The following is a 27,468-nucleotide window of genomic DNA, read 5'->3' as shown; positions in this document are numbered from 1 at the left end:
TGCTCGGACGCAGATAGAGGCCCTGGAAGTTTAGATCCACAGGCTGACCCCTAACTTCCGGAACATGCCAAGAATGGATAACTCCAGAGGGCGACTGAGGTGGCCCGGAGCTCAGGGAAGGGACGTCGGGTGGAAGAGGAGCTCACCACAGAAAGCTGAGCTTTTCAGGAAGGCGGAACAGGCCGGGGTTGAAAGCGTTTCCATGGCAGCCTAGAGCTTGTGGGAACAGCTTAACGAACGCAGCCGTGCGAGCGCGAGAACACGCCCAACAAGAGCCTAGACGAGGATGAGTGTTTCCGGAAATAGCCGAAGACACTCGGGGACGGGGGCGTGGCCAAAGGTTTCTGGTACTACCCAGAGCTCAAGAAGTAACCCAAAACACTAGAGCTGAGCTGAGTTGGGGGGGGGGGGGGCTTGGATTGGGGGGGGTGGTGGTGGGGTACAGTCCAAGCAAAAACCTGTATAGAAAGGGCACAAAGATGGTTTATTTATTTAATTAACACAGCTCAGGGCCCCAGATCGGTGTCTGGATGAAGATTTTAAGGGCAGAGCCTATGATGGGTATTCAGGGAGAGGGCAGCAGGAGCCAGGGACCTGAGAATGCATCAGGGAGATACCTCATTGGTGAACTCCTATGCAGCCTTCAGAACCCCTGTAAATGAAGCCAGTTTTCCCCCGGTCCCCACCGCTCTCTCTCTTCCCTTACCCCTTCCTTTGCCCCTCACAAATCCAGACACTGGACCTCTTTGTAAATGTGGGCTTTTATTCACGGTCAGCTCCAGGATGGAAAGAGAGAGCAAGTCATGCACAGCCTTGGTCTAGCTCCAACACCAGCCAGTGCTGGGTGGGGGTCTCTGGGAGGGATGCAGAGTGGGCTGCAGTGCCTGGAAAGTGCCCTCACCATGTGGGGCACAGTGATCTTGCCAGGCACCTCCAAATAGGAAATGGAGGTTCTGTCTGACATGCCCAGTGGGTCACATAGCATCCTAGGGAAGAAAGCTGGAGATGGGAGTCAGCTGTATCTGGCACCAGACTCTCCATTCAAGCTCCCTTGTCGACTAGGCCCATCAAAGGGCCTGGCTGCATGATTTTTACCAGGTGATTTGTGGGACAAGTCTCCACTCCTCACCAGGCCTCAGTTACTTGACTGTAAAATGGGGATGACGACACCACCTGCAGCCTTCTCAAGGCTGGCTGAGGAAGAAGCCACGAGTAAAAGCGTTTGGCATAGAGTAGATGCTGAATAAATAGTCATTGGGATTAGTTTTGTAAACACAAGGAAACTGAGGCACAGAGCGGGAAAGCCATTTTCCCAGAGCCACACATGGAAGCCAAGATTCAAACTTGGGCCCCACTGTCTCCCAGTTGGGTTTTCTCACTTGAATTTCAATCTAGGAAGGCTGTGACACATGGAGGGACCACCCCCTGCCATGGGGTGTTTCAGACACATCATGGTCAAGGGCTCACCCTGGTGGGCATCAAGCACATGAAATCTTGTGCAGGGCGGACATTCTTCTGCCCTGGCAGTACCCTTGGAGTCCTGAGTCTCCCTCCCAGAGCATCTGTGTCACCCTGTGGGATGGATGACCTCTCTGCCTAGATCTGGCAAACTCCTACTCATCCATCAAAGTCCCAGTTCCCACACCCCCTCCTCTAAGCTGAAGCCTTCAGGACTAGAAGCAAACTCTAGCAAGACTGGCCTAAGGATGGAAGCTATGATAGTGAGAAGTAGCTTCCAGAATCCAGTCCATCATTGCCATTGCTTGTTTTGTGGTAGAGGGGAATCAGTTGTAGACTCTCCAAACTGGGCCCGGACAGGTAAGCTTGCCTGTATCCCCTCAGATCAGTGGGTCTTGGGCCAGGATGGGATCAAGTAACACACACACACACACACAAAACTAAAAAAATACAGGAAACCTAGAAAACACGAACATACATGACTTGTCCAAAGTGCTTCCTTCTCAGCCCAGGGGGCAGTGTCTGCAAATGGAGTCCCAGGTGCAAGGGGCAGGACCCGGGCAGCTGCCTTCACAGTGGCAGCTCAGTCTACCCAGCGCTTATAAAAAGTAATAAATTAGTCGCAGGGATTTGCTGCTATTTACAATGCCACCCTCGTCCCCCATTCCGGCCCCTACGGCCCCTGATCTGCACCAGAACACGAGGGAGGTGCGGTCTCTGCCTTCCAGTAAGGACCGAGATGGGTTCTCGCCTTCCAGGTGTCTTAGTCTGGTGGCTCAGTCTCCATCCAGAAGTCACTTTATGGAAAACACATTGCACAAAAAAAGCCCCACTCCTAGGCCAGGGAGAGGCCAGGTGTGAGGGATCAGTCCTTCCCGGCAGGTCCAAGAGTTCCCAGCACAGCCTCAGCGCCCTCCACGGCAATCTGTGGTACAGAGGTGAGCGGTCCGGTGGCCTCCTCCAGTGGCTCATCAAAGCTCACCTCCTGCACAGCTTCCTGCTTCTTGAAGGAGTCTCGGCGCTCGGACAGGTGTAGCCGCCGCATGACCACCAGCTCTGAGTCTGGCCCGCGGCCGCGGCGCCCCGACTCCCCATCCAGCCGTTCGCCAGAACCCAGCTTGTCAGCTGACTGCCCCCGGCGTAACCGTGGAGATCGGGCTGGCGCCGGCGGGTGCCCGGGGAGGGGTGAGGGTGAGCGGGGTGGGGGCACAGGCACGGGTGGGCAGGCCAGTGGTGAGGGCGGGATGCTGCTGGTAGACTTGCGGCGGCCGGTCTTGGGGCGGGGGGGGCCGAGCTTGGCGGCCAGGCCATGCAGGGAGCTAGGGCGGGTGTGACCACTGGCGGCAGGAGAGGCAGGGCTGCTGGAGCTCGGGGAGACACTGGGAGGGGATGTGGTGTCTGTGGGGGACAGATGAGGGTCAGGGCCACCAGCTTCAATGTCTTTAGCCTTGAGGTGGGGCTGAGCACACCTGCCAAAGCCTACGTCCTTCCCCATGGCTACCCAGTATGTCTGCTTTTCTTGCCTCCTATTCTGTGTGCAAGTTGTTCCCTTGTCTTGGATATGGTGAACTCCTACTCATCCATCAAAGCCCTAGTTCCTATCCACCCACTTCCCATCTAATGACCTACTTCTCAAAAGGCCAAAGATATGCTCCACCCCATGAAGTCAGAGTGAGCCAGAGGGGTAGCAGCTGGGGTGCCCCGGCCCCCTGGAGGCCTTCCCTGCTTCCCCTTTGGGTTGCCCCAGCCTGTTCCTCCCTTCAGCTGAATGCTAACCCAGTAAGGCTGGGGGTGTCTGTGTTGGGCTGTCTCATGGACTGGGGTGCTCAGCATTGGGCCAAGTCACCCTTTCCTGCCCCAGAATGATCTTTCTAAAACTCAGATCCATCTGAAACATGCCCTCTTCTGTTCACACACTCTCCATGGCTCCCAACCTCCCACCAACAAAAGCCCAGCTCCTTGGCCTGACCCATCTCCCAACTTCCTCCCCAGCCTTCCCCTGTTTTCACAACCCTTCTGTCTGCTGTTCATGATGCTCCCTTGGCTGGGGGCTGGGTACACTCTCCTTTGCTCTCACACCTGTCTCCTGCCACCACCAGGCTGCCTGGAAAGGCCCTTCTGGGGGACCCATTTCCCACCTCATGTCATTCCCTCCTTTAAACCCAGCTGGCTCCCTCAATGGCCCAGGCACCACAGACCTGAGCTGCCCCTGGGGAGCACACGTACCTGTACCTGCTGGGACATCGGGAGCTGGGCTGCGGCAAGGTGTGGTGGGGCTGGGGGAGAGGCTGTGGGTGGGCGACCCTGGGAGGCTCTCGCTGGACGACAGGGAGTGGTGGAGGCCGGAAGAGAAGCTGCGGCTGGTATGCAGTACAGAGGACTGTTTTGAGATCTTCTTGAAGAGCGACTTCCGCCTGAGGGTGAGAGGCCCTGATGCTTCAGAACCCGCGCTCGCCTCCCCACACCCAGCAGCCCGGGAAGCCGGCCCCGGGTCCTCCACCAACACTCCGTGGAGGACCCACACACCGCTCACCGGTCCTGCGTCTCCCGCCGGCGGCTCCGCTTGCTCCGGCGCGCCATGCGGCCCTTGGCTACATTCTTCCGGGCGGGGCCCACCTTGATGGAGGTGTTCTCCAGGGCGGTGGTCCGGAGGGCGATCTTGTTGCCGCTCTGCAGGCCGGACAGTGAGGGGTGACCTGGGTGCCTCCCATCTAGGGAGCCACCCGCCCACCCACCTCCTCATCCATCGAAGCTCCCGATCTTATCTACCCACTTTTCGCCTAATGCCCACCACCTGGTGGACCAAAGGTACATGTCCATCATCCGTCTGCCCACGCAATCAGCCACCCGCCCCCCACCTGCCGGTCCTAGGAGCTATCCAAGCAAGGCCCTGCCTCCTGGCCTGTGCCTGCCTCCCCACCCCCAGGCCTCAGCCCTTAAGGACCCATGGTTTGAGGAAGACAAAGACAGTACAGATACCCCCAGCCTCAAATGGTTGAGGTAAGCCAGAGGGAGAGCCAAACGTAGGGGCATGGGACGGGGGGGGGGGGGGGGGGGGGACAAAGAAGGGGGGACAACCTGGGCAGGGGGGGGGGGACCTGCAAGGCCTGGAGGTGAGACCAAGTGTGGAATGGTATGGTTCTGGGGCAAGAACCTCAGAGTCTGGAGCTGTCAGGGGGTCACAGGAGCAAACCAGAGTGTTGAGGTCAGGGGCAGGGGTTCTGGGAGCCCCAAGGGTGGGCAGCAGAAGGGGGCTGCACCTTCAGCAGCAGCTCAACGACGTCCATGTGCACCAGCCCCAGGACGGACTCCCCGTTGATGTGGGTGATGAGGTCCCCAGCTCGCAGGCCCGCCTCCTGAGCGGGGCTTCCCTCCTCCACGTTCTGGGGGTGAGGGTGGATGGCAGCGTCAGTGGTCTGGGGCCCCGCGGCTGGAGACTCCATGCCACCTGAGTCAGCCACAGGAGCTCAGCGAGTTGCTGATGCCCATGCTGTTTCCTTGACCTTGGGGGCTGTTCAGAGAGTGACCAGTGGGGAGGGAACAGGCGCTGGGCTTGGGGGAGGCAGGAAGACACCCAACTCCACACCTGCAGGCATGGGGTGGGAGCTTCGTGCCCCACTGAGGTCTCTATCTCTCTGTCCGTCCCTGTCCGTCTTGCCCAACCTCCCTGCCCATAAAGAAGAGGGACAGCAAAGGCCTAGGTGGCCCCAGATCCCTGCCCTAGACTCCAAACCTTGCAGGGAATGAGCCTGCCTTCCTGAGACTAGAGAGGGCAGCTCCAAAAGTGAGGCACCTTGCCAGGGGTAAGCTAGACTCAAACCAGGTCCCGCTCTTCCTGCTCACCCTGCGGCCAACTTACCCAGACGACGTGGTGCACGGTGTAGACATCGCTATCGCCCATGTAGACGCGGATGGCCCGTAGGCTGAAGCCATACTTCTTGCCTGAGCTGTGGATGACAATGGGGGGCCGCAGGCTGCCACACACGGGGGACGGGTCTCGGCTTGGAGAGGAGTCTCGGGATGACGGGTTTGAGGACAGTGAGCGTGGGGACAGTGGGCTCATGAGGGGGCCACCGCTGCCATCATCTGCAGGACCAGGGTTGGGAGGGGGTCACTCCCTTGCAGGGACCAGGGTTGGGAGGGCACCCCCCCACCCCCACCAAGCTGATCACTCTGGCTGCTTTGCTGCTGTTCCAATGCCCCAAGCACGGTCTCCCCATCTGGCCTCTGCACAGGAATGCCAGTCCCCCAGCTCTCCCTGGGTCTAGCTGCGGCCCCGTCCCATGGCATGACCCCAACCCAGAGGTCGAAATAGACGTGGGCAGGCAAAGAAAGACAAGGCTGGGCCATGCGCGGTACCGGCTGTGATGATGAGGGACAGGGCGGACACTGAGGCAGACTTGGGTACACGGCCCCCGCTGGGGGAGACCCGGGACTTCTCAGGAGCTGGCTCTCTTGAGCCCCCAAGGCGGCGGCCCCGCCCAGCATCCAGGGCCCGCGGTGTCGAGTGTCGGGCTCCGGTGCTGTTGCTTCGCAGGCGCGCGTGGCTGAGGGCGGCTGTGTCAGCTGGGGGTCAGCACGGTTGGGGGTTAGCCTGGCCAGTCTCACCGCTCTGCCCCTCTGCCCTCAGGGAGCAAAGCTCCTTCCTCTCCAGTCGGCGTGTACACCGTTCAGCATCCTCCTGGCCTTTCTTCAGGCAGTTCCCTCTTCCTACACTTCCTTCCCGCCCTGCTCTCCCTGGAAAGCTCCACTCTTCAAGTCCCCTCCTCTGGGAAGCCTTCCCCCACCCCTCACACCCCTATATCCCTCTCAGAGCTCCCCAGCCTCCTCCCCGTCTCCAGTCCCATCCTGATCCCATGAAGCTGGAGGTATCACGCGGGAGTAATACTGAGGCCTGAGGCCTCTCTGAAGCCCTGGCCTTTCCTATCTTAAAGCCTTTGTTAGGCAAGTGAATGGTCTCTCTGGAGAGCTCCTATTCAGCCTTCAAAGCCCATCTCAAATAGTCCCTCCTCTGGTAACTTTCTACAATACTATCCCTCCCATCCGGGACCTCACCTACCAGAAAGGCTTGAGGGCTTGGGCATCACAGGGGTGGCTGCTGGGGGTGGATCAGGCTCCCCCAGAATGAAGATGGGCCTCTTGGGGCCCGCAGAGGCTGTACTGGCTCCTTCATCCTCTGACGAGAAGGCAAACTTAGGCATTGTGTCCAGGCTAATAGTATTCAAGAGGGATGGACTGGGCCCCCGCTCAGGCTGGGAAGAAGACGACTGGCAGGAAGAACCAGAGGATGTCCAGGACCGCAGTCTGCAGCAGAGAAGAGCTAAAGTCACACTAGCCAGGTACCCTGGCCCCAGGACACCCAGTCAGCAACCCCTAGTGGCCATATTTTAACTCCCAGCTTAGAAACAGAGGTAATCTGTAAATGCAAGTGAGTTCCCTCTGCATGCTGGGTCTTCGGTCTGCCCGAGGAATTTCTGTCTTTTATTAAAATCCAGCTTCCAACACTCATCCTTTAGCAGACATTGATTATTTTTCTGTTGAGTCTGGTCTTTGAGAAATGAATAGGAGTTCGTTAGCAAAGGATATTCTGGTGGAGGGAACAGGGCCAACACAGTATGGTCGCGCCGCCACGCTATGCTCGGTGTGGTTAGAGACGCAAAGCCCCTGGCCACATTGACGGGGTTTGAACACGCCGGCCTATGGGTTTGACCCTTTTTGACTGGGCCACTGGGAAGCTTTCTAGTGGCTCCAGCCCCCGGTGGGCTGGAAGGCTGGATCTGCGCATGCTCCCCGGCCCACCTACCGGATCTCTGTGCTCAAGCCGGTGCTCAAGCCGGTGCTCAAGCTGGTGTTCAAGCTCAAGCGGCGGCCGTAGTCCACCTCGCCGCTGCGCTCCCAGCCTTCCTCCCGATCCTCGCTGAAGCTGCGTTCAGCGAAGGTTGGGGTGGGCTGGGCAGCCAGGAACTCGGAGCTGCTGTAGACCTGGCAAGAGAACACACCAGTAAGGACAAGGAGACAGGCAACCACACCCCCGGGGAAGAAGAGCCCGCTGAGTCAAAAGCTTCCTATATTCCCCATGCTTCCTCGTGAGTCATTTCCTTCCATCCATACCCGCCACATCCCTAAGAATAGAAGAGTCTTTAGCTCACTGTACAGATGGAGAAACTGAGGTTCAGAGGGGCCTGGCTACCAATGGGGCCCCAGCTGGGAGTTTCTGCTGCTGATCAGGGCGCTCCACATGGGGCTCAGGCCCGTGAGCGGCACAGACGGTTTTTATCATCCAGTTACAAAGGAAGGAGGCCCTGAAGCTGGCGAGGCTCTAAGGTGAGACCCAGCAGAGCAGCACTGCTCACAACGACCCCAACGCGGACACATCCCAAATGTCCATTGTTGGAGGGGTGAACACAGTGGGGCCCATCCATACAGCAGAATATTACTGGGCCATAAAGAGGAACGAAGCTGATATGAGGTCTACACCATGGATGCACCTGGAAGATGTCAGGCTGAGAATGCAAGAGGCCAGACGTGTTGTGGGATTCTGGCTCGGTGAAAGATCCAGAATAGGCAAATCCAGAGACAGAAAGATTAGTGGTTGCAGGGGCAAGGGGCCAGAGGAGGAGGGCAGGGAAATGACTGCCCTTGGGGACAGGGGTCTCCCTCTAGAGTGACAGGAAGGTTCTAGAACTAGACCAGAGGTGATGGGGGTCCAACATTCTGAACGTACTAAAGAACACCGCTGAGCCCCCAGAATGAACATCTCACCAGGCTTCCAGAGCGCTAGCAGTGTCTGGGGCCCCCGCCCACCTTGCTGAACCGGTGGGAACAAGACGAGAACTGAGGGATCTCTGTGGATGACTCCTCGTCGTTGGTCTCCTCATCCTCCGAGCCCAGGTGGCGGTACCGTTCTGAGCGTGCTGCGGGAGGGAAAGGCACATGCAGCCCACCTGATGCCCAGAGGTGGCTGCAAAGGCTGTGGGGGTGATGTGTGGAGGGCGTCCTAGGCAGGGAGATACTGTCAGGGCAAAGGCATTGAAGTGGGACCGTGTCTGGTGTACTCAGGGACCACAGGATGCTTGAGTGGCAGAGTATATGGCAATAAACCCCAGCTGCGTCCCTATGATCTCTGGCATCGCGGGTGGGAATTCTTGTGTGTGGCCCTCCGTATCCTCACCCTTGGGATGGGTCACCCAGAATTAGGGAATACTGTGCATCTTAAAAGGATGCTCCCATTTTACAGAAGAGGAAACAGATGCTCAGAGAGGACCTCTGACATGCCCAAGATCACACAGCAAGTTCTGGAAGAGGTGTTGGAGACCGACGGCATTTCATCTATTTGGCTGGAACCCCAAGTAGGCAAAGGAAGACTTGTCTGAGCCCACCCACAGTGGCAGAGGGACACAGCAAAGCGCCCTGCCCTCTTGTGTGACAGACAGGGCTCCCTGCCTGCCTGGTCAGGGCTAGACACTGAGGAGGCTGAACCTGCCGGGCAAGGGTCTGCCACACTCAGCACCTTGGCTTCCCCTCCCGCAACCGGGAGGATGCTGTGGCCTCCTGAACCCAGATGCACAGGAAACCAGTCAAGGGGGGAGCAGCTGCCAGCAGACATGCTCTAATTTCTCAGAAAGCTCAGGAAGTCAGAAGCTCCAGGCTCAGGGTGAGGCACTTGGGTGGAGACCCTGGCAGACACCCCCCTCCCTGTCTCAGGAGAGTGTGGGATGGCAGAGCGCACCCCCTCAAGCCGCACTTACTGTCAAAGTAGCTCGTGTCGTCCTCGGCTTCAAGCTGTGGCACAAACTCAGCTTTGTGTCGCAGAAGCCCGGCCCAGTCCAGGGTCCAGAAGAAGGGGTGCTGCTTTACCTCGTGGGTGCCCCCTGCAGACATGCCCAGCTTAGCCTTGCATGTCCCTGTCCCCACTGTCCCCTAAGCCAGCTATGAGCCCAAACTTGGCCAACACAGAACCATGAAGATGGCGATGGGAGCAGCTGCTGTTTCATAGCCTGAAGAGGGACAGAGCTGGGCCTAGAACCCAGGCCTTGCTCTTGCCTTTGCTGGATTCTGAGATCCCACCACCTGGAGAAACCGCAAAGCCCCAGGAGGGCTTCCTTCCCAGGCCTTTTCCATGTATTTCAACTCCATGGAGTAGAGCTGACGGCATGAAGATATCCTGTTCCCCAGCCTCAGCCCCTATGCTCCTCCCCAGTGGCTGAGCTTCATCAAGAACGTGACCTATAGTGGCTCCAAGAGTCTCAAACAGTCCCTTAACCATTAATTAGATGGCTAGGAAAATCCAAACAGTGGGATCCAGTGGGCTGGGCCTCTGAGGACCTTAGGACATAGCCTATGGTGACCTTGCAGGCTCCCATACTTGGCCTCAGTGCCCCTTGTCTGCATCAGACCCAGCTATCTGCAAGTTCCTGGTGAACTCCTATGTATCCTTCAAAACCCCAGCCCCAAGTCCCCCTCCTCCATGTAGCCTCTCAAGTAGAGTTCTTGCTTACCCCCCGCCTGGGCCCCCGCCCCCCACATTCACATACCAGTGCCCAGACGGTCCAGTGGGCTCTGTCGGAGAAGCCTGGTGATGAGGTCCTGGGCATCAGCTGGGAGGGCCTCATCCCCTTCTGGCCACATGATCTCATCTAAAATGAGGAGCGAGGAAAAAAAAAAGAAATAAATTAGTAAGTTGAAATAAATAGATTAATAAAATGAAATAAAATAGAATAAAATAAGAGATGGAGTGAGAGTGTGAGGATAGCCCTTCGTAGCAACTCCCCCACCTCCCCTCACTCACTGCACACCAAACCAGCAGCCTCCTCTGTCCCCTCAGTGCCACCAGGCTCAGTCCCGCCCACAGACTTTGCTCTGGCTGTGCCCCTCTACCAGGGCTGTACCCTTCTTCTACTTCTGTGGCTCCCTCTTGCTCCTTTAGGCTTTGCTCACACTGTCACCTCAGAGGCCTCTGTGACCCCCCCTATTTAAGGCAGGCCCCCATCACGTCTAGTACCCCATCCCTTCCCCTCTTCCTGCTTCTTCTCCTTGGCATTTTTGGTATCTGATGTCCCATAATTTGCATACTGATCTCCCTCACTGTCTGTCTTGCCCTTGGCCATGTCCCCAGCGTCGGTTGGGGAAAGGCACCCTGAAGGGGGTGGGGGGCTACTACCCAGAGCCCCGGCGGGGGGGGCAAGACTCGAACCATGGCCATGTGGGGAGAAACGCACCACTGACCACCTGGCCGAAGAGTTCCTCGGGGGTGTCTCCGAAGAAAGGCACACAGCCCACCAGGAATTCATAGAGGACCACGCCCATGGCCCACCAGTCCACTGGCTTCCCATAGCCCTGGCGGAAGATCACCTCAGGCGCGATGTACTCAGGTGTCCCGCACACCTGGGTCAGGCAGAAGGGGGAAAAGGAGGATGGCCTCCAACTCCAGAGAGGCCGCAAGAGAGACAGTGGCCAAGGCCAGGCTGTGCAGAGGGATGGAGGTGCTGCAGGGTCTCCCCATGTCCCGAGAGTTGGGATCCAGACAGAGGGAGGTGGTCCCACCCCTGGGGCCACTGGCACACCCGCACACCTGCTTGTCCACGAACTCCCGGGTGTCCTTCTCGATGTGACCCTCGTAGAGGTTGGTGGCCATGCTCATGAGCCCAATCTTGGACAGGCCGAAGTCAGTCAGCTTGATGTGGCCAAGCGAGGTGATGAGCAGGCTGTGGGCAGGTGAGTGGTACACTCAGGGCTGGAGGGGGGACCCCTCCTGAGGTGCCTGGTGCCTGCTCATGCCACCCCAGAAGCTGTTGCCACCCCTGCTGGGCGGAGCTCCAGCCTGGAAAGCTTCCCAAACGCTGGCATGTTCTCATAGGTTCTTAGGCGGTATTTCAAATCTGGCAAACATCTTGGCGCACCTACTGCATGCTTCTGCTGTCGCTACTGAGCACCTACTGTATACGCCACTTTTCAAATATAAACTTCCTAAGAATCACTCCGTCTCCCCACTGTGTGTTAAAACACCTGCACCCCTACTGGGGGGATCTACAATGTATTTTTGTACACGTGTTCGTTCTTTTTAACAAACTAAACCCTTTCAGGTACTTATTGTTTACATTCCCTGTTGAACAGTGAACAAAGCTTGAGCAGCTGCTGTATACAGAAATCTTTCTGTGCACTTCCTAAGAGGACCCACTTTTGAAAACTTGTACACCTACTGTGTACCCTGCTGCTGGAGTTTTCCCATCAGCTGAAGTACATACATGTTTTGCTAGGTCGTAGAACGCCCCCGCACCATCTTTATAAAGTCACATTTTCACGTACCTCCTGGTACACAGGCTGGTTCATTTTTAGAGAACTCACGGTGTAGATCCAAGCGGTCTGATAAACCCTTCATTTGGCACATCCTGTATACCTCGACTCTATGAAGAAACAACTCCGTACACCGACTATGTGCAGATACTATTTTTAAACATAAGGGACGTTTCCTGAGCAACTACTCTGTACACCAGCCGAGGAAAACCATTTCAGTGTAGCCACCAGGTGCAGTTAAAACCAAGGGCTTGGGGCCCCTGAGTGGCTCAGTCGTTTAAGAATCTGCCTTCGGCTCAGGTTATGATCCCAGGGTCCTGGGTTCGAGCCCCACATTGGGCTCCTTGCTCAACAGGGAGCCTGCTTCTCCCTCTCCCACTCCCCCTGCTTCTGTTCCCTCTCTTGCTGTGTCTCTCTCTGTCCAATAAGTAAATGAAATCTTTTAAAAAATAAATAAATAAATGAGGACGTGCTAGAGCACGGTGGCCCCTCATCCAACAGGACTAGTATCCTTTTTTTTTTAAGAGTTTTTTAAGATTTTATTTATTTATTTGACAGACAGAGATCACAAGTAGGCAGAGAGGCAGGCAGAGAGAGAGGAGGAAGCAGGCTCCCTGCTGAGCAGAGAGCTCGATGTGGGGCTCGATCCCAGGACGCTGGGATCGTGACCTGAGCCGAAGGCAGAGGCTTTAACCCACTGAGCCACCCAGGCGCCCCTGGGACTAGTATCCTTATGAAGAGGGGACATGTGGACACAGACGTGCTGAGGGAAGATACCACATGAAGGCTGGAGCGATGCTGTTACAAGCCACGAAATCACCAGAACCTTGGGGAGAGATCTGGAAGAGATAGCTTCCTGGCACCTCCAGAGGTAGCCCTTGTTGATATCTTGATCTTGGACTTCTGGCCTCCAGGACCGTGAGAACACATTTCTGTGGCTTCAGCAGCCTAGTCTGTGCTACTCTGCTCTGATGGCCCTCACCAATGAATGCACCTTCTCCTGACTTTGGGATGTATTTGAGATTTTCCAAAGTGAAAAAAATATCTATTTTTCTCAAGCACCTGTTACGTGTGCCTACCTCCCTGAGCCCTCTGGGGCCAGACACTTGCCTGTGCCTTTTTGCAGACGACAGTCCCTCACCTGGGAGGGGCAGGTCCTGCCTTGGGGTGTGACCTGATACCCTTGGGAGACCCCACCCCACTCTAGGATGATCCACCGAGTTTTGCTGGGCACAGGGCTTCCTTAGAGCGTTGAGCATAGAGGCCCAGGTATATAGCAGATGCCAAATACACACTTCATCTTCTGAGCCACTGGCAAACTATGAGATGCCGTGGAAACAGGCAGGGCTCTTAACACTTCTTGCCTCGTAGCCACAGGGCACTTGATATAAAAACAGCCCCTGGCTCTATAAACAGCAGGTGCTCAATTAATGCAGGTGAGAGTGCCTTGCAAATAATTATGTAGGGCTTATAGAGCATGAAGGATTATTCACACATGTGTCACCCATAGAGAACCTGGTATGCAGTAGGTGCTTCTTAGGTGCTAGAGTAAAATAAACCTCCCAATGCTTTCAAGAAACACATTCTTTTCCTTTCTTCCCTGCACAAACATACAACACGTGCTCAAGATATGCACAGTCCCCTCCTTCACATGTAGGTCTTACAAAGGGCCTGTCCCTATTCCCAGTATACAGATGTTGCCTCCTAAGTGCATGTTCTCTCTCCCCTTAGAGCAACAGCTCTGTGAATGCACAGTTCCTTCCCCTGTATATTTTGTGCATCCATTCTCTCTTTGCTTGGCAGCCCCTCTATAAATGTACTGTCTCTCCCTCGCATACAGCAGGTGCCTATTAAGTACCCGCTCGCCTCTATATGTACCAGCTGCCCAAGATTGCCACTGTTCTGTGTCTTCCTGTCACCAGGGGCCCCAGGGGCCAGGAGAATCCGGGCAGGTGGGGCTCTGAGCAGCCCCAGACCCCAATCAGAGGCCCTGCTCCCATACCCCCAAGACTCGAGGCTGCTCACTTGTCAGGCTTGAGGTCACGGTGCACGATGCCATAGTTGTGCAAGTATTCGAGCGCCAGCACTGTCTCAGCGAAGTACATGCGGGCCATGTCCACGGGCAGTGGGCCCATGTTCTTTAGGAGCGTGGCGCAGTCGCCGCCTGTGGGGGGCGCAGACACATTCACAGAGGCCCTGGGCTCTACAGCCTCGCCCCAGGCCTACAGGACCACTCCAACCTCCTGTAGAATGTCCCCGGTCTGGACCGAACCAAGGCAGGGAACCAAGAGGGGCAGGAGGGAGGACAGACCTTGACTCCTGATTCTCCCGCTGGCAGGACAGCAGCTCCAGAAGGGTACCAGTCCCCTACCTTGTACACAGCTGGTGCCTCCTAAGTGGTCATTCCCTTTCCTTGCCTAAAACCCCTGCACTCACCTGAAGTGCTCATTCTTAAACTGCAAACTTGCTCCCCAAACTCCTCTCCCTGGCCCCCAACCACGCCAGCCCTTCTGCCCTACACCACCCTCCCTTCCCTGCTTTAACTCCTGGCCTTCAGGCCTCTGCTCATCAGATCCCCCCTACCAAAGATGTCCATCCTCACCCTATCCCCCAGGGTTCTACTCTCACACTCCTCTTTGAGCTCCCTCAGCCCCAAGCCCTGAGGATGGGCCCCTCCACCACAGACCAAGGGTCCCCCAAGGCAGGCTGGGACCCCTTGGAGGACAGAGCAAACCCCAACATGGTCAAAGGAGGGACTCTCTTTTAGGGTAGAGGGTGAGCTCCCCGTCCCCAGAGGCATACAAAGCCCTTGTGACCGCACCTTCCACATACTCCATGACCATACACAAGTGGCGCCGGGTCTCGAAGGAGCAGAACATGCTGACCACAAATGGGTTCTCGGCAAAGGTGAGGATGTCACGCTCCACAAAGACCTGTTGGATCTGGTTGCGCAGAATCAGGTTCTGCTTGTTGATCTTCTTGATGGCAAAGCGCTGCCGCGTGTCTCGGTGCCGCACCAGGTAGACGGCCCTGGGGGAGCCGGGGTCGCTGAGGCCGGACGCTGAGGCCCCCGCATTCAGTGGGGCCAGGCCTTCACCCAAGCCGTCTGACCCTACATCCGGGACAGCCTTTCTCCTTCCCCAGCCCCTCTCCGAAAGCAGCCCTGCTATGGGTCTCAGCCACTCTCCCTGGTGTCACAGAGAAGCCCAAGATGGCCTCTAGGTTACTTCTTCATAGCAGATGGCGACCTTTTAGCTCAAAAGCCCCAGCACCAGGCTCAAACTGCTTTACGCACAACCGAAATGAGCAGATTTTGATGCGTTTAGAGCTTGCCAGGTTTGTGTATCTAGTAAAACTGCCTTGAACTGACTAGCCAACTATAAGATCACCCAGGGGGCTATGAAGACCCCAGAGCCACTATGGCCTTCTGGAGCTGTCTGACCCGGACTCCTGGCCATGCTGCTGAGTGACGTCACCCAGACGAGAAGCCCCCCCTCTCTGGCCACCCGCTCCATAGTCTGATGCTGTGGGGAAGGCCCCTCCCCACGATCTCCACACAAATCCGTGAGTGGGGGGCGCTCAGATAATGCTCGCTGCATGCGCCTGCTGCCGTGCAGCCATCTGCTGGCTTGCGTGGCCCTGAAATGCCTATGACTCCCTATACCTGGACAGTTACCTGGGGCAGGTAACGGCCTAGACCATGGACGAGACCGTCTGAGGCTCTGGCCTGGCTGTACTGTGTTTCTACTTTCCTCGTCAGGCCTCAGTTTCCCCATCTCCACATTTAGGGGCCACCGTTGGACCCCAGGCAGCCCCATGGGCATCTGAGAAATGGGTCTATGGGGGACCTGAGGACTTACCCATAGGCCCCGTTGCTAATGAGTTTAATGGTCTCGAAGTCGCTCTCACATGGCTTCCTCCGTGATGGGCCGATGAGGGCACGGCTCTAGCGGGCAAGAAGGGGTCAGTGTCCCTGCCCTCAAGTCCCAACCCCTGGGCCTGGTGTTACTTCCTCCTTCTCAACTTCTCCAGCTCAGCTTCTGAGTTTCTAAGCTTTGGCTCAAGCAATGTTCTCCTTCCAGAAAACTCCTCTACATCCTCCAAAACTCCCCTTTCTGATGCCCCCTCCAGTCTGGCCCTGCCCAACCACCATGTCAGGATAGTCTCATTTGCCTCTACTTTCTCCCTGAAATCACAGGCATTTATTAAGCACCTACTACATGCAAAAGCTTAACAAACCCAGCCCTTGCCATGGCTGCCTGGTCTATCTTGAAAAGAACAAGACAGGTGGGAGCATCAAAACTCTTGACTTACTTCCGGGGACTCAGGAGCTGGAGGCTGTCCTTCTTCTTCCAGGTGACTCAGAGGCACCATCTCTGTAAGACAAGGGAGGAGCCTGAAATGTGGCCTCCATGCCCTGCCCCTCGATCCCCCAGAGATCTCCTACAGCTTCCAAGGCTCATCCTGGGCTGGGGACATGGTGCTTCCCTGACCAGATCCCATGATACCATCATTGAGCCCCTACTACATCCAATTCTTGGCCAAACCCAGGAGGCCAAATGAAGCAATAACCAGGGAACCTTCTAGAAGGACCAGTGGGAAGCCCAGCCTCTGAATGGCACAATTGTCATCCTGGCTCCCAGCCTTGAGCCTGTTAACATGGGCTGTGACATGGGCCCTCTGGGTTTTGGCTTCTAATATCCTCGTCAGCTTGGGGTGTGGCCCAGAGGGAGCCCCCCGCCATTTTCTGGCCCTAGGGCTTGGCAGAGGGGTGGCCCCAACTGAGTGGTTGGTAAACATGAGACGTGAGGATGGCAATGAAGATAGTGTCTCATGGTCACAGGGCAGGGCTGGGATGGGACAATGGAGTCTCACAGGCGAGGGAAGCCTGGATTTGAAAGCAGCCCCTTCCACTTCCGTTCCATGCCGAGGGTTCCCTGACAGGGGCACAGGACAGATGATCTGCCCCACAGTGTCAGCCGCCAACCACCTGGCCACTTTCTGTCTCCTCTGACACTGGGGCCACCCATAGCACCACCTGCATTATCTCCACTGGAGGGCCAAGTCCGGCCATGGCCACACAGCAAGTCTCTAAGCAGTCTGGCCTTGGGCCCACTGAGGTCTGACCCCTGCTCGACCTCATTTACCCAGAGCCTTAGTCTTTCCAGCTTTACATGGGGATGATGGCAGCCCAGTCCCAAGGTTAACACAGCAATGATGCTGGGTGGACACCGGCCACAGCATGGAGCTCTGCCAACCCCATCGCCTTCCTCCCAGCTTCCTTCCTTCCTCAGCTCTAGCCACACCCCACCTCCCGCTGTTCTGCCCACGCACCAGGCACGGGTCCACCTCAGGGCCTTTGCGTTCGCCCTTCCCCCGCCTGGTTCACTCCTTCCCTTCCCCAGAACTATACTTGGTCACCTCTCCATCTGCAAGCACTCAGCTTACATGTCACCTTCCCCCAGAGCCACCCGTGACCACACCTGGACCAGGCCAGGTCCAAGTTAGAAGCTCCCCTAGTACCAAGTTTCAGTTCTCCTGCCTCAGCTATCTTGGGGGGTGGGGGTTGTTCCTGGCCAGCTTGGTCCAGCCCATGGGTCGCCCTGTCTGACTCCGAGTCTACCTCCTGGGCCACCGTCCGATGACACTGGGGAAGTATTTCTTGAGTCTGCGGGATGATGGGAATGCTATTGTTAATGGTGGCTCCCTGGCTCATCTTAACTTTGCACTGGAAGACACTGAGACTCCTAGGCTCTGGCAGGTCAGGGGGTCTGACGTGTGGCTGTCTGACGAAGGAACCCCAGGCACTTCCCCACAGTGGGCCCCGCAGGTGGCTGAGGGCAGGGCCACAGAGGGATAAAGGACAATATGGCAGCTGTGAAGTCAACGGGCCTGGGCTCGAACCACAGGTCTGCTCCGGCCTTGCCTTGGGTTTTCCCTTTCCACACCACTCCCCTGTCAGCTCACCCTCGAGGGGGTCCTTAGCCAGGCCCAGCTGCCCAATGATGTACTGTGGCAGGTCCGTCTTGATGCCCTGGCCCTCTCGGGCCTGGCCCTCGGCAGCCTCCAGCAGGTGATAAAACTCCTCGGGGTCAAACTCCTGGAGGTGCAGAGAGGCTGGTCAGCAGGGGCTTGGTCTCACCCCCAGGCCTTCGCACGTGGTGTTCCCTCTGTCTGGAGCAGCCTGAGGGGCGGTCCCAGCTCTCCCCTGAGTCTCGGCGCCTGACCCTTCCCCAGGGAAAGAAGCCCACCCCAGCCTGGAGGCACCCTGGGTGCCCCTCAAACCTCCACCCCCATGGGCACTGTCTCCTGTACGTCAGCGGGACTGTCACCTGGCCGTATGCCGACACTCACCAGGCACTCGAGGAGCCTCGCCGGCCTCGAGATGATGATGAGCAGCTTCCGGACAAGCTGGACAATGAAGCCGACCTCCTCACTGTCTGAGCGCTCGTGGGCCTGGGGGGGCAGGTGGGTGATGACGTCACCTGCAGGTCCTGGGCCCTGGCCGGCCTGGGGACCCCCGAACCCCTGTGCTCCCCCCACTGCCCACGCACATCTTGAAGCAGCCTCTCCAGCTTCTCCTGCATCTCCAGAAAGTAGCGGGAGGTGACGAGCGCCTCTCCGGACTTGGCCAGGCAGTCGCGGGCCAGCTCAATGATCTGGTGGTGGATGAAGCCCAGGACGCCATCGGCCAGTGCCAGCCGGGCGCCGGGCGCAAAGGCTGCCAGGAACTCCTGCAGACGGCCTTCCATCTGTGCCGTGGCCTGGGCAAGGTGGACGGGGCAACCTGGTCATTGGATGGGGCTGGGGAGCAACACACAGATGGGGGCAAGAGAGACAGTTGGGCAGAGAGACGTGATGATGGGGTCAGGGAATTGGGGGTGGGATGGGGAGCAATATGCCTAGGTTGTGGGAGGGGCGGTTTGAGACAGAGAGATAAGGACAGGCAGGAAAGGGATAGAGGGGGGCGACAGAGCCAGGAAGACAGAGTGCCACGGAGGAACAAGGACATGGAGGGGAGTTAGGGCCAGTGCAGGCACCGGCACTGCCCACCTTCGGAAACCGCTCCCGGTACACATGATTCATCATGACGATCTCATTGTCGAAGGTCCCTGTGGTGCGTCCTGGGCTGGGGGAGGGGGGACGACGACACATAGTCAGCTTGCGATGTGGGGCCAGAGACCCAGTTCAGGGGAGGGTCGAGGATCAGAGGCCAAGCTTGGACAGGGTCGGGGGCAGAGATGGAGGAGGAGTCACAATGTGGGCCCCAAAGCCAGCCCACGGAGGGGCTGGAATCTGAGGTGAAGACCCACCTGAGGCTGCGGGAACGGGGGCGAAGGTGGGGTGAGCGGTGGCCACCCTCCTCATCAACCACGCTCTCTGAGCTGCGGAAATGCTTGGACAGGAAGCATAGTTCATCTGGCGTCGGTTGGAAAGGAAGCTGGTGGAGGCGCTCCCGGGAGGATGAGCTCGACTAGCAGGAGGGGTACCAGGACCACGAGTTCACAGTCAGCGCCAAAGCAAGAACCCCAGCATTACCCGTCAAGGCCTAGGCTGCCTGCTGGTCACTGGATGGTAATATGCTCCTGCCTGGCTCCTATGCATCCCTCAAAACCCCAGCTCCGATGCCCCCTCCTCCAGCAATCCTCCCCGCCTGCTCCCTAGGCAACCCGAAGACTCTCTCTGGCTGGGCACTAACCCCATGGGATGAGGATGTCTGTGTCCTCCAGACTGGGGGCTCTTTGGGACTGAGGCTGGGTCTTTTCAGGGACGCATATGTTGCCCAGAATGGGGCACAAAGGGGGCAGCCAGGATGTTGGCTGACTGGACAACTATCCAACACCTTGATAAAAACCAAAGACGTGTCCCGCCCCACCTCGCACCCGCCTGTCTGCTGGCCAAGGTGGGACTGTGGGTACCGAGACGGTGGAGCTGGGCGTGTTGGTTCCATAGCCAGAAGATGGAAGGGATGCAAGGGACCATCTTCTGCCGTCAGCCCTAGAGAGGAGAACCAGAAGAGTTAGAAGGAAGGCATGGCCCCCATGGTGTGCAGGGACTAAAGACAGATACCATGGCTGGCAGATTCTGGCTCTGTTGGAGGAAGAATCTTCTGAAAAGGCTGAGAACAGAGATTCAAGGTCAACAAGTCTGCTATGTGTTTTCTCCTCATCCTTCAGACACCTCCTCCGGGAAGTCCTCCTTGACCCAGCTGTCAAAGCATACCCCATCAAAGCTCCGACTTCTCTGAGTTGCAGCTGCTGGGACACATACTAGTCAGCCCCCCACCCCACCAGACTGAGGACTCCTCAGGGGCCAGAGTCTGGCCTCCCCTTCCTCGGCCCCCAGCATAGGGTATAGCACGTGGCAAATACCGAGTAAATGTTATGGAGTGAATGAGTGACATTTAAGTGCCTGCTACCAACAGGTCCTTCATCAACTCTCATTAAGTGAGTTTGTGGCTTTTAGTGAGTTAATCGTTTTTAGACTGGAAGGTGTGCCCTCCTCCTCCCCAAGGGCTCCCTGAAGTTACCTTTCCACGCGTGGGATGTGGCTGCAGAAGGCCGTGCATGTTTGCCAGGGGCAGAAGCCAGAGGGAGAGACCACCACAGGGCAGGGGATAGGGGAGGGGGGAAAAAGTGAATGAGGAGGCAGGCCCAGCCACCAAGCACATGCTCCTGCCTGTCCCCTCCCCAGTTGTGCCAACACCAGCCCTCAAAGCCAGTGACCACTCACCTTCGGGCAAAGGGGAAGTTCACAGCAGATGCCGCTGAGAAGTTCCGAGGACTGTCCAGGGGGCTGTTGCCTGCTGGGGACGAGGCGGGGGACAATGAGTCAGAGGGGGCGAAGACAGGACGCCGCCCCCGCGTGCTTGCTCCCACACTCACCTGTGGGCACAGAGAGTGGAGACAGGGGCCGGGAGAGGGTCGGCGAGGGCGTTCCTACCACCAGGCTTTTGCGGTTCCCACTGCGGCAGCTGTCAGGAAACGAGGGGACAGGGTCAGGCACTGGCCCAGGCCTCCAGGCACAGAGACCTGCATGCCCAGGCCGGAGAACACATCTGGCCAGCTTTGGGGCAGGACGGGAAACTAGGCGCGACCACTGCCTCTCTGACCCCAGCTGGACGCCGGCATGGCCCCTTGCTCACACCACCTTTGAGGCCTGGGGTAGCCCTTTTTGACAAATATTACCTATTATTAAGATTACCGTGGTTATTATCAGTGGTGGCATTGAGCACTTCCGGGCTCCTGGTGAACCCTGCCCCCGGCCAGGAGCCCCTGGCTTGCCTTCTCGGGCTTTCGTGTTCATGATCCCACCCCCACACCTTTGCCTTTGCCTATGCCCTGCCCGCTGCCAGGAGCACTGGCAAATAAAGCAGATGGCGGAGAGGACCCTGGAGCCCACTGGGGAACTGAGGCAGGTGTCCATTCCATCCCATGCACCCTTTCCCAGGCCCACAGCCCCAAGTGTCTTGGCAAACCCCCCCACCGCCCCGCCCCAAGCCACTCCCACCCTGGCCCAGCCTCTCCCACCTGTGCCCGGGCCCCAGCCCCCGCCCTGGCAGAGGGAAATTGAGAGCAACATCATCTCCCCTCCCTCCCCGGTGCAGTCGCCCAGCAACGGCTCTGGAAGTGCATCAGCCCACAGACTCCCAGCCGCCAACGCAGCTCAGTGGCTCAGGGAGGGAGAGATGAAACCTCAGGGCCTCACGGGGCCAGGAATGGTGTCCCAGGCAGAAGGCACAGTGCAGGTTAAGGCATGGGACGGCACGGTCAACCACCGACTGAGGCATCAAGACAGGCAGGGAGGCTCCATGAGCAGCTGCCCTTCTGAGGCTCAGTTTCCCAATCTGTATACCTCCCAAGGTACCAGGAAGATTTGGTGAAGTATATACACAGTGTTCAGGTCTGGGCCCAGCACTGGGTAGATGGCAATGGGTACGGGCGGTGTTGTCTCTCTCCCCACAAGTCCTGCAGGGCCTGGGACGTGCAGCGGGAGGCCAGGCAAAGCCTCCCCAGTGAATTCAGTCACCAGCTGCCCATCCCAACAGCCCCAGAGGTGGGAGAGACCACCTGCACCCATTTCCTAGCCTAGGAAACTGAGGCCACAGATGTCAACAGCCGCAGGGAACTGCCTGTAGTCTGATGTGCAGAAGCAAAAGTGAAACCCACAGGTTCCTGCAAAACTTCCTGCCAACACCCAGCCCCTCCCCATATAGCCGCCGGTGCCACATCCTCTCCCAGCCCTCATCTGGGTCCTCAGCCCCATGCTGCAGCACTTGACACCAGCGGCAGCCTTTGGGAAAAACACTTGCCCCACCTCCCTCTTGTGCTCAGGCGGGGCCTTCTTGAAAACAGCCATATTTGATGTCTCAAGGGGAACCTGGGCATCATTTGTTTACTTGCCGAACATCTGTCCAGTGTCCACTCGCTCAGCCCTCCCTGGAGAAGACCCACGACCCTGAGAGGCTGCCTGGCCATTCAATAAACCCCCACGTGGGACAACACAGAGTGAGAATATGGCAGAAAACACTGGCCTGAGGCCAGCTGCCTGCACCTGATCCCTTAGGTGCCCCTAAGTCCTCTGTCACTCCACAGGACCTGGGAAAAGGGTCTAAGTCCTGACCCTAGTACTCCAGGTCCTTTAGCAGCTGCCGTCCCTGCCCGGCCTTTGCCTGTGCTCCCCTCTAGGAATGCCCCAACCCAGCACCAGTGAAAGGCCAGAAAACAGAGACGTTAAGGAACTGCCTGAGGTCACACAGCCAGGGAGCAGCGGAGCTGTAATTTGAAGCCGAGTCCTGTAAAGCCCACAGCCCTTACTTGGCCTTTGCTTTTCAGAAAGGGAAACGGAGACTCCAAAACAGGCGAGGCTTTGCTGTGGTTAAACCCAGTATTTTACCCGATTTACCCGCTCCTGCCACACCACCTGCACACCAGCCTCGTGCGGCAAATATCTGCTTCTGAAACAATATTTCCGCTGACGGGGGCCTCAGGGACAGACGAGCTTCAGTTTTTCCAAGAAGATCCTCCCCAGGTCTGCCCAGGCCTAAAGACCCGGGTTTGAATCCTGGCTCGGTCCCACACCCTAACTGCGACCCCGGCAGGCAGACATCCAACTCCGGGTAACGAGGGGCGAAAGGAGGGTGTCTGGGCCCCTAGCGAATACCCTGATCCCAAAGCGTCCTCCCCCTTCCCCCTACTGTCGCACACACAGCGGCCCTCGCCACGCTGCCGGGATATACTTCTGGCAACTCGTGTTTGCTTGGCCGGCCGCCGAGCCTTTGCCCGCACGGTGCCCCTACCTCTTGGAGCGCTGCAGCAGCGCGCCCTTGGCAAGGCGGCTCCGGTGGCCTGGCGCAGCCACCGCCGTCCAGTAGCTGGGATCGGACATGCTGCTTCTCTTTGTGCCGCCGCCGCCGTCGGAGACCCGGGAGGTGCGGGGGCGCAGCCGGCGGCGGCGGGGCGCGAACCTCCGCGGCGGGATTGGCCCCGGGAGCCCCGCGGAGCGGGGCAGAGGGTGCGCGCCGCGGGGCTGGGGTAGGGGGCGAGGAGGAAGCGCGCGCCCCGCAGCGCGGCCGGGAACCCCGCCCAGGCGAGCGCGGGGGCGGGGCCTTGCGGGGGCGGGGCCTTGCGGGGCGGGGCGAGCGACGCGGAAGCGAGGCTGGCGGACCCGCGTGCAGGCTAGTGGGCTGGGCGTTGCCAGGGCCGCGGGCGGAGGGGCGGGGCGTTGCCAGGGCTGCGAGCAGCGGAGGCGGGGCGTTGGCGCCTAGTAGGTTAGGCCCTGGAACTTGGCCCCTTTCCTCGAAATGTAAATCTGTTCACGTCCCTTTTTCCTTCTCTCTCTTTCCCCCCACTCCCCCGCGCTAACCTCTTCTGAGTGTGGCACTTGAGAACTCTCCAATGGCCTGGCCTGGCTCATGCTACCGCGCCCACGCTGGCTTCAGTTCTCGGAATGTCCTTTCTGCCTGGCAAAATCTAGCGCCCCCTCTCCCAGGGAGCCTTTTCTTGTGTCTGGCTCTGTCTTCCCCAGGCTTCGGCTCCTGGGGGTCCCAGCATCTCCCAGCACTGGACTGGCAGAAAGGGCATGATTAATTGAGTCAGGGCATCTGACATGCTCTGCCTGTCTATGTGATGGAAAGTATGTGATGGAAAGGCCATCAACCTGGCTACAGTCAGGACTCAAGAGGACACCTAATAGGTACCGCCTCATGCCTGTCTTCTTGATTGTAAAATGGGAGGGGAACCGGGTCAACAGGATGATTACACGAATTAGATGCAAGGTGGCACCCACAGTGCCTGATACATGTTTGCTCAATGTTAGCATCAGGCTAACTTCCACGCCTCTGCTTCTCCATCTACAAATGTCCCCTCATGAAAATGGAATCGAATCAGAGGGACAGAAAGTGCTGGGAGTATGGTACATGCTCACCATTGGAATAGGACTGTCTCACACAGTAGGCAGTAGGCAGTAGGCAGAATTCATGCTTCTGCTTGTGACAGTCCCAAGAAGACAGGGACAGTGTCACCTTAAGAGCGGCCCCTTCACAGGCCACAGGACACATTTGGGAACTAACCCAAGGGGCCTGACATTGAAGCCCAGACCCCACATCTGAGAAGGGAAGGCACAGAAAGGCACCCTTGCCTGATATGTAATCCTAACTCTCCCCAACCCTCTTGCCACCAATTTTGCTTCTCAGGTCTCCCAAGAGACTCCCCACCCTGTCTTCCCAGCCAGTGTCACTCTCAGGTATCTCTTGGGTGTGTCCCCCAGAATGCTCTCCATCTCCAGGTCCCCCAAGCCTGGGTCTCAAACACCCATAACTGGTCATTCACTCACTCAACATTTATTGAGTACCTACTGTGTGCCTGACCCTGTGCTGAACCCTGAAGACCATGCCCTCAAGAGGCCCCAAGTCTGGAGGTGGAGGCAGAGAGTAAACTGGAAACAATGAAATGATCAAGGTAGTTTCGAACGCTGAAGTCAAGGAAAGAAAGGAACAGAGGTAACAATGGCAAAGGATGACTTTAGCCTGGAGGCTTCTGTGAGGAGATGACACTAAAGCCAGTAGAGACATTGAGAAGGAAGAGGAGCCAGTCATGGAAACAGTGTTCCAGGCAGAGGGCACAGCTTGGGCAAAGGTCCTGAGACAGGACTGAGGGAAGGATGCCAGCAGAGCTTACCATGTAAGACTTCTGCATTTTAAGAGGACTGCAGCTGAACAGTAGAATCAAAGGGGTGCCATGAAGGGTGTGTGGGCAGGGGAGGGGCACGATCTGAACTGTCACTGCCCTCCCATGTCTGCCATGTGGAACAGGAGCTATCAGGGACAGGAATGCAGATGGCATTAGGCCAGTGAGAGTCTGTGACGGGAGACACTGAGGCCTGGACCAGGGGGACGCTGTGGAGTAAAGTGGGGGAGATTCTGGAATTGTTTTGTGGCCAATGGATGGGCCCTGCTGAAGGGCCAGATGTGGAAGGGAGGATGGAAGCAGTCACTTCTGACCCTTAGGTGTCCCATCTGGGCCATGGGCCAGGGACAGAGCCTCCTGCTCATGGGAAATGCAAATTCCCATAGATCTGGGGACCCAAGTAGGGACGGGGTCATGGTCTCACGTCACCCTCTGCTGACATGCTATGCCCACGAACCCTCCCTGCCACGTGTGCCAGGGACAATGCTGCGCAGTTAGGAAAGGAACTACCCTGCTTAATCCCAGCTGTGGCCACACCCCGCACCATCTACATGCGCCCCATTACGCCCACTGCTCTGGCATCCCCAGCAGCCACTTCTTCCACGGCCATCTGGCCTCTGTTTCCTCCTCTGCAGAACAGGGAAGCAGCTGACAATCCAGAGTGCCCGTGGCCACGGCAAAGGTCTCCCATGAAAGCCTGACCAAGTGGCTGATCTCTGGTGCCGGCTCGCTGCCCAGCAGATCCCGTCCCTCCCCAACTCACACATTCTCCATGGCTCCTCATTGCTTTTACAGCCATACCACACTTCTGGGTGAATTCGTCTCCAAGGGCTCAGATCCTAACCCTGTCTGCGACTCAGGATCTGTCTCCCTCTGCTTGTACTCGTGACTGCGTAAATGGCAAAGCCACAGGGAGCATACAGACCCCTACCCCCAACTCTTCCCACCTGACCGCCCTTCCCACCTGCCCATGCCCTGTCCACACCCCCCCCCCCCCCAGTCACAGATGCTGTGCGGTTCTTAGTACCCTGGAGAGAAAAATGCAAATTCTTCCTGTCTTTGGCACTCAAGGACCCAGAAGGAACAGTCTTCTGACAATACCTTTTGCTGTGACCCTGTCGGAAAGGACCAAACTCACAGCCTTCCTCCCACCCACCACCACCACCACCACAAGCAGAGCCCTACCTGCTTCCCATGTGTCCATGCCACAAGCATTAAACTGAGCATCAGCTATAGACCAAGCCCTGCCCTAGGATAGAGGACAGATCCAGGTCTGGTCCTCAAGGGACTCCCAAGCCTCTGGGTAAGAAAAACAACCCAATAATCACACAAGAAAACATGGAAATCACATCTATAATGCAGTGTCCATGAGGGAAAGGGACAGGTGTAATGGACATAATCGGGGCTTGGGAGACCCTGAATGGGGGGGCTGTGGTTTGGAAAAGCTTCCTATATGGGGGCTTGATAGAGATTTGACAAATGAAGAAATGAAGAAATGAAGAAATGGAGGAAATGGAGCTCTGGGCAGACAAAGCAGCACATGCCCTGAAGTTGGACCAGCTTGTGTTCTGGCAGCCCAGGAAGTCTCATGGCTAGGGTACGGGGAGCCAGATGGGGAGATAGACAGGGAGGAGGTGAGGGTTGCAGGGGCCAGACTGATGGGGCCTCAGAAGCTGAGGGAACAAATGTGGGCTTATTCCTAGGGTGCTTGGGGCAGGGGAGGTAGGGACCCATTTCCTTTCCTGGTCCCAAGTGATGTGGTTCTGCTGCCCTCTGGTGGTGGGTGAGGAGATTTTTTTTCTGCTCAGAACCCCAAACACTGCCTCCATTTGCTCCTGGTAAAACTGGCTCAGCGGTTCACAACAGGTTCCTCCCTTGCTCTGGTCCTCACCTGGGGTATTGGCCAAGGAGGTAGTAGAGGCCAAAGAGTCAGGGTCATATTTGGCCTGACATTCTCTCTCAGGGTGGCCCTGGACAACACACTCTTAAATCCTGAGTTTCCTCCTCTCCTAAATAGGGGTACAGCAGTCCCTGCCTCCCACAGGACACCCCCACCTGGTCCAGCCCCCACCATCTCCCACCCAGACATTGTCCTAGCCACCTCCCTGACTGCCACCTCCATTACTGTCACATGCCCCAGCAGACACTCTTCCCCAAAACAGCCACAGAGGCTTTAAAAATCTTGGTCCTGGGGTGCCTGGGTGGCTCAGCTGGTTAGTATCTGCCTTCGGCTCAGGTCGTGGTCCTGGGGTCCTGGGGTCGAGCCCCACATTGGGTTCCCTGCTCGGTGGGGAGCCTGCTTCTCCCTCTCCTCCCCATTCATGCTCTCTGTCACTATTTCTGTCTCTCTCTCTCTCTCTCTCAAATAAATAAATAAAATCTTCAAAAACACCCACAAAAACCTTGGCCCTGCCTCAGGACCTTTGCATGTGCAGTTCCCATTGTCTGGTGCCCCTTAGCCCCTGGCTCTGCCTAGGCCTTGACTAAAACCCACCTCCCTGGGGTGCCTGGGTGGCTCAGGTGGTTAAGC

At 57.4% G+C, this 27,468-nt stretch overlaps 1 protein-coding gene across 5 annotated transcripts; it reads right to left on the bottom strand.

Annotated features, from left to right (window-relative positions):
- Positions 1–741: 741 nt before the first annotated feature.
- On the bottom strand, positions 742–23,223 carry LOC111143789 (microtubule associated serine/threonine kinase 3). Of its 5 annotated transcripts, XM_022497664.1 has the most exons (27): positions 23,051–23,223; positions 20,637–20,725; positions 20,485–20,554; positions 20,282–20,302; positions 19,671–19,749; positions 19,065–19,225; positions 18,805–18,880; positions 18,306–18,515; positions 18,106–18,207; positions 17,719–17,851; positions 16,066–16,127; positions 15,612–15,697; positions 14,573–14,781; positions 13,777–13,915; positions 11,030–11,162; positions 10,677–10,842; positions 9,993–10,094; positions 9,207–9,329; positions 8,263–8,372; positions 7,262–7,440; positions 6,518–6,762; positions 5,818–6,024; positions 5,318–5,544; positions 4,719–4,841; positions 3,992–4,128; positions 3,685–3,872; positions 742–2,856 (listed from the first exon to the last, which is right to left on the bottom strand). In XM_022497664.1, the coding sequence occupies exons 1-27, from the start codon at positions 23,137–23,139 to the stop codon at positions 2,324–2,326; spliced, it is 3,999 nt and encodes a 1,332-aa protein (XP_022353372.1). In that variant the 5' UTR covers positions 23,140–23,223; the 3' UTR covers positions 742–2,323. The 5 variants fall into 5 exon arrangements, with proteins under 5 accessions (XP_022353372.1, XP_022353376.1, XP_022353375.1 ...); XM_022497668.1 differs by lacking the exon at positions 20,282–20,302 and having other exon boundaries at positions 3,691–3,872; positions 20,485–20,557; XM_022497667.1 differs by lacking the exon at positions 20,282–20,302.
- Between the last annotated feature and the right edge of the window lie 4,245 nt (positions 23,224–27,468).

The sequence above is a fragment of the Enhydra lutris genome, unplaced genomic scaffold (genome assembly GCF_002288905.1).
Source record: "Enhydra lutris kenyoni isolate GAN:26980312 unplaced genomic scaffold, ASM228890v2 scaffoldscaffold10, whole genome shotgun sequence".
NCBI lineage: Eukaryota > Metazoa > Chordata > Mammalia > Carnivora > Mustelidae > Enhydra > Enhydra lutris.
This window is presented reverse-complemented; position numbering and strand designations above follow the sequence as displayed.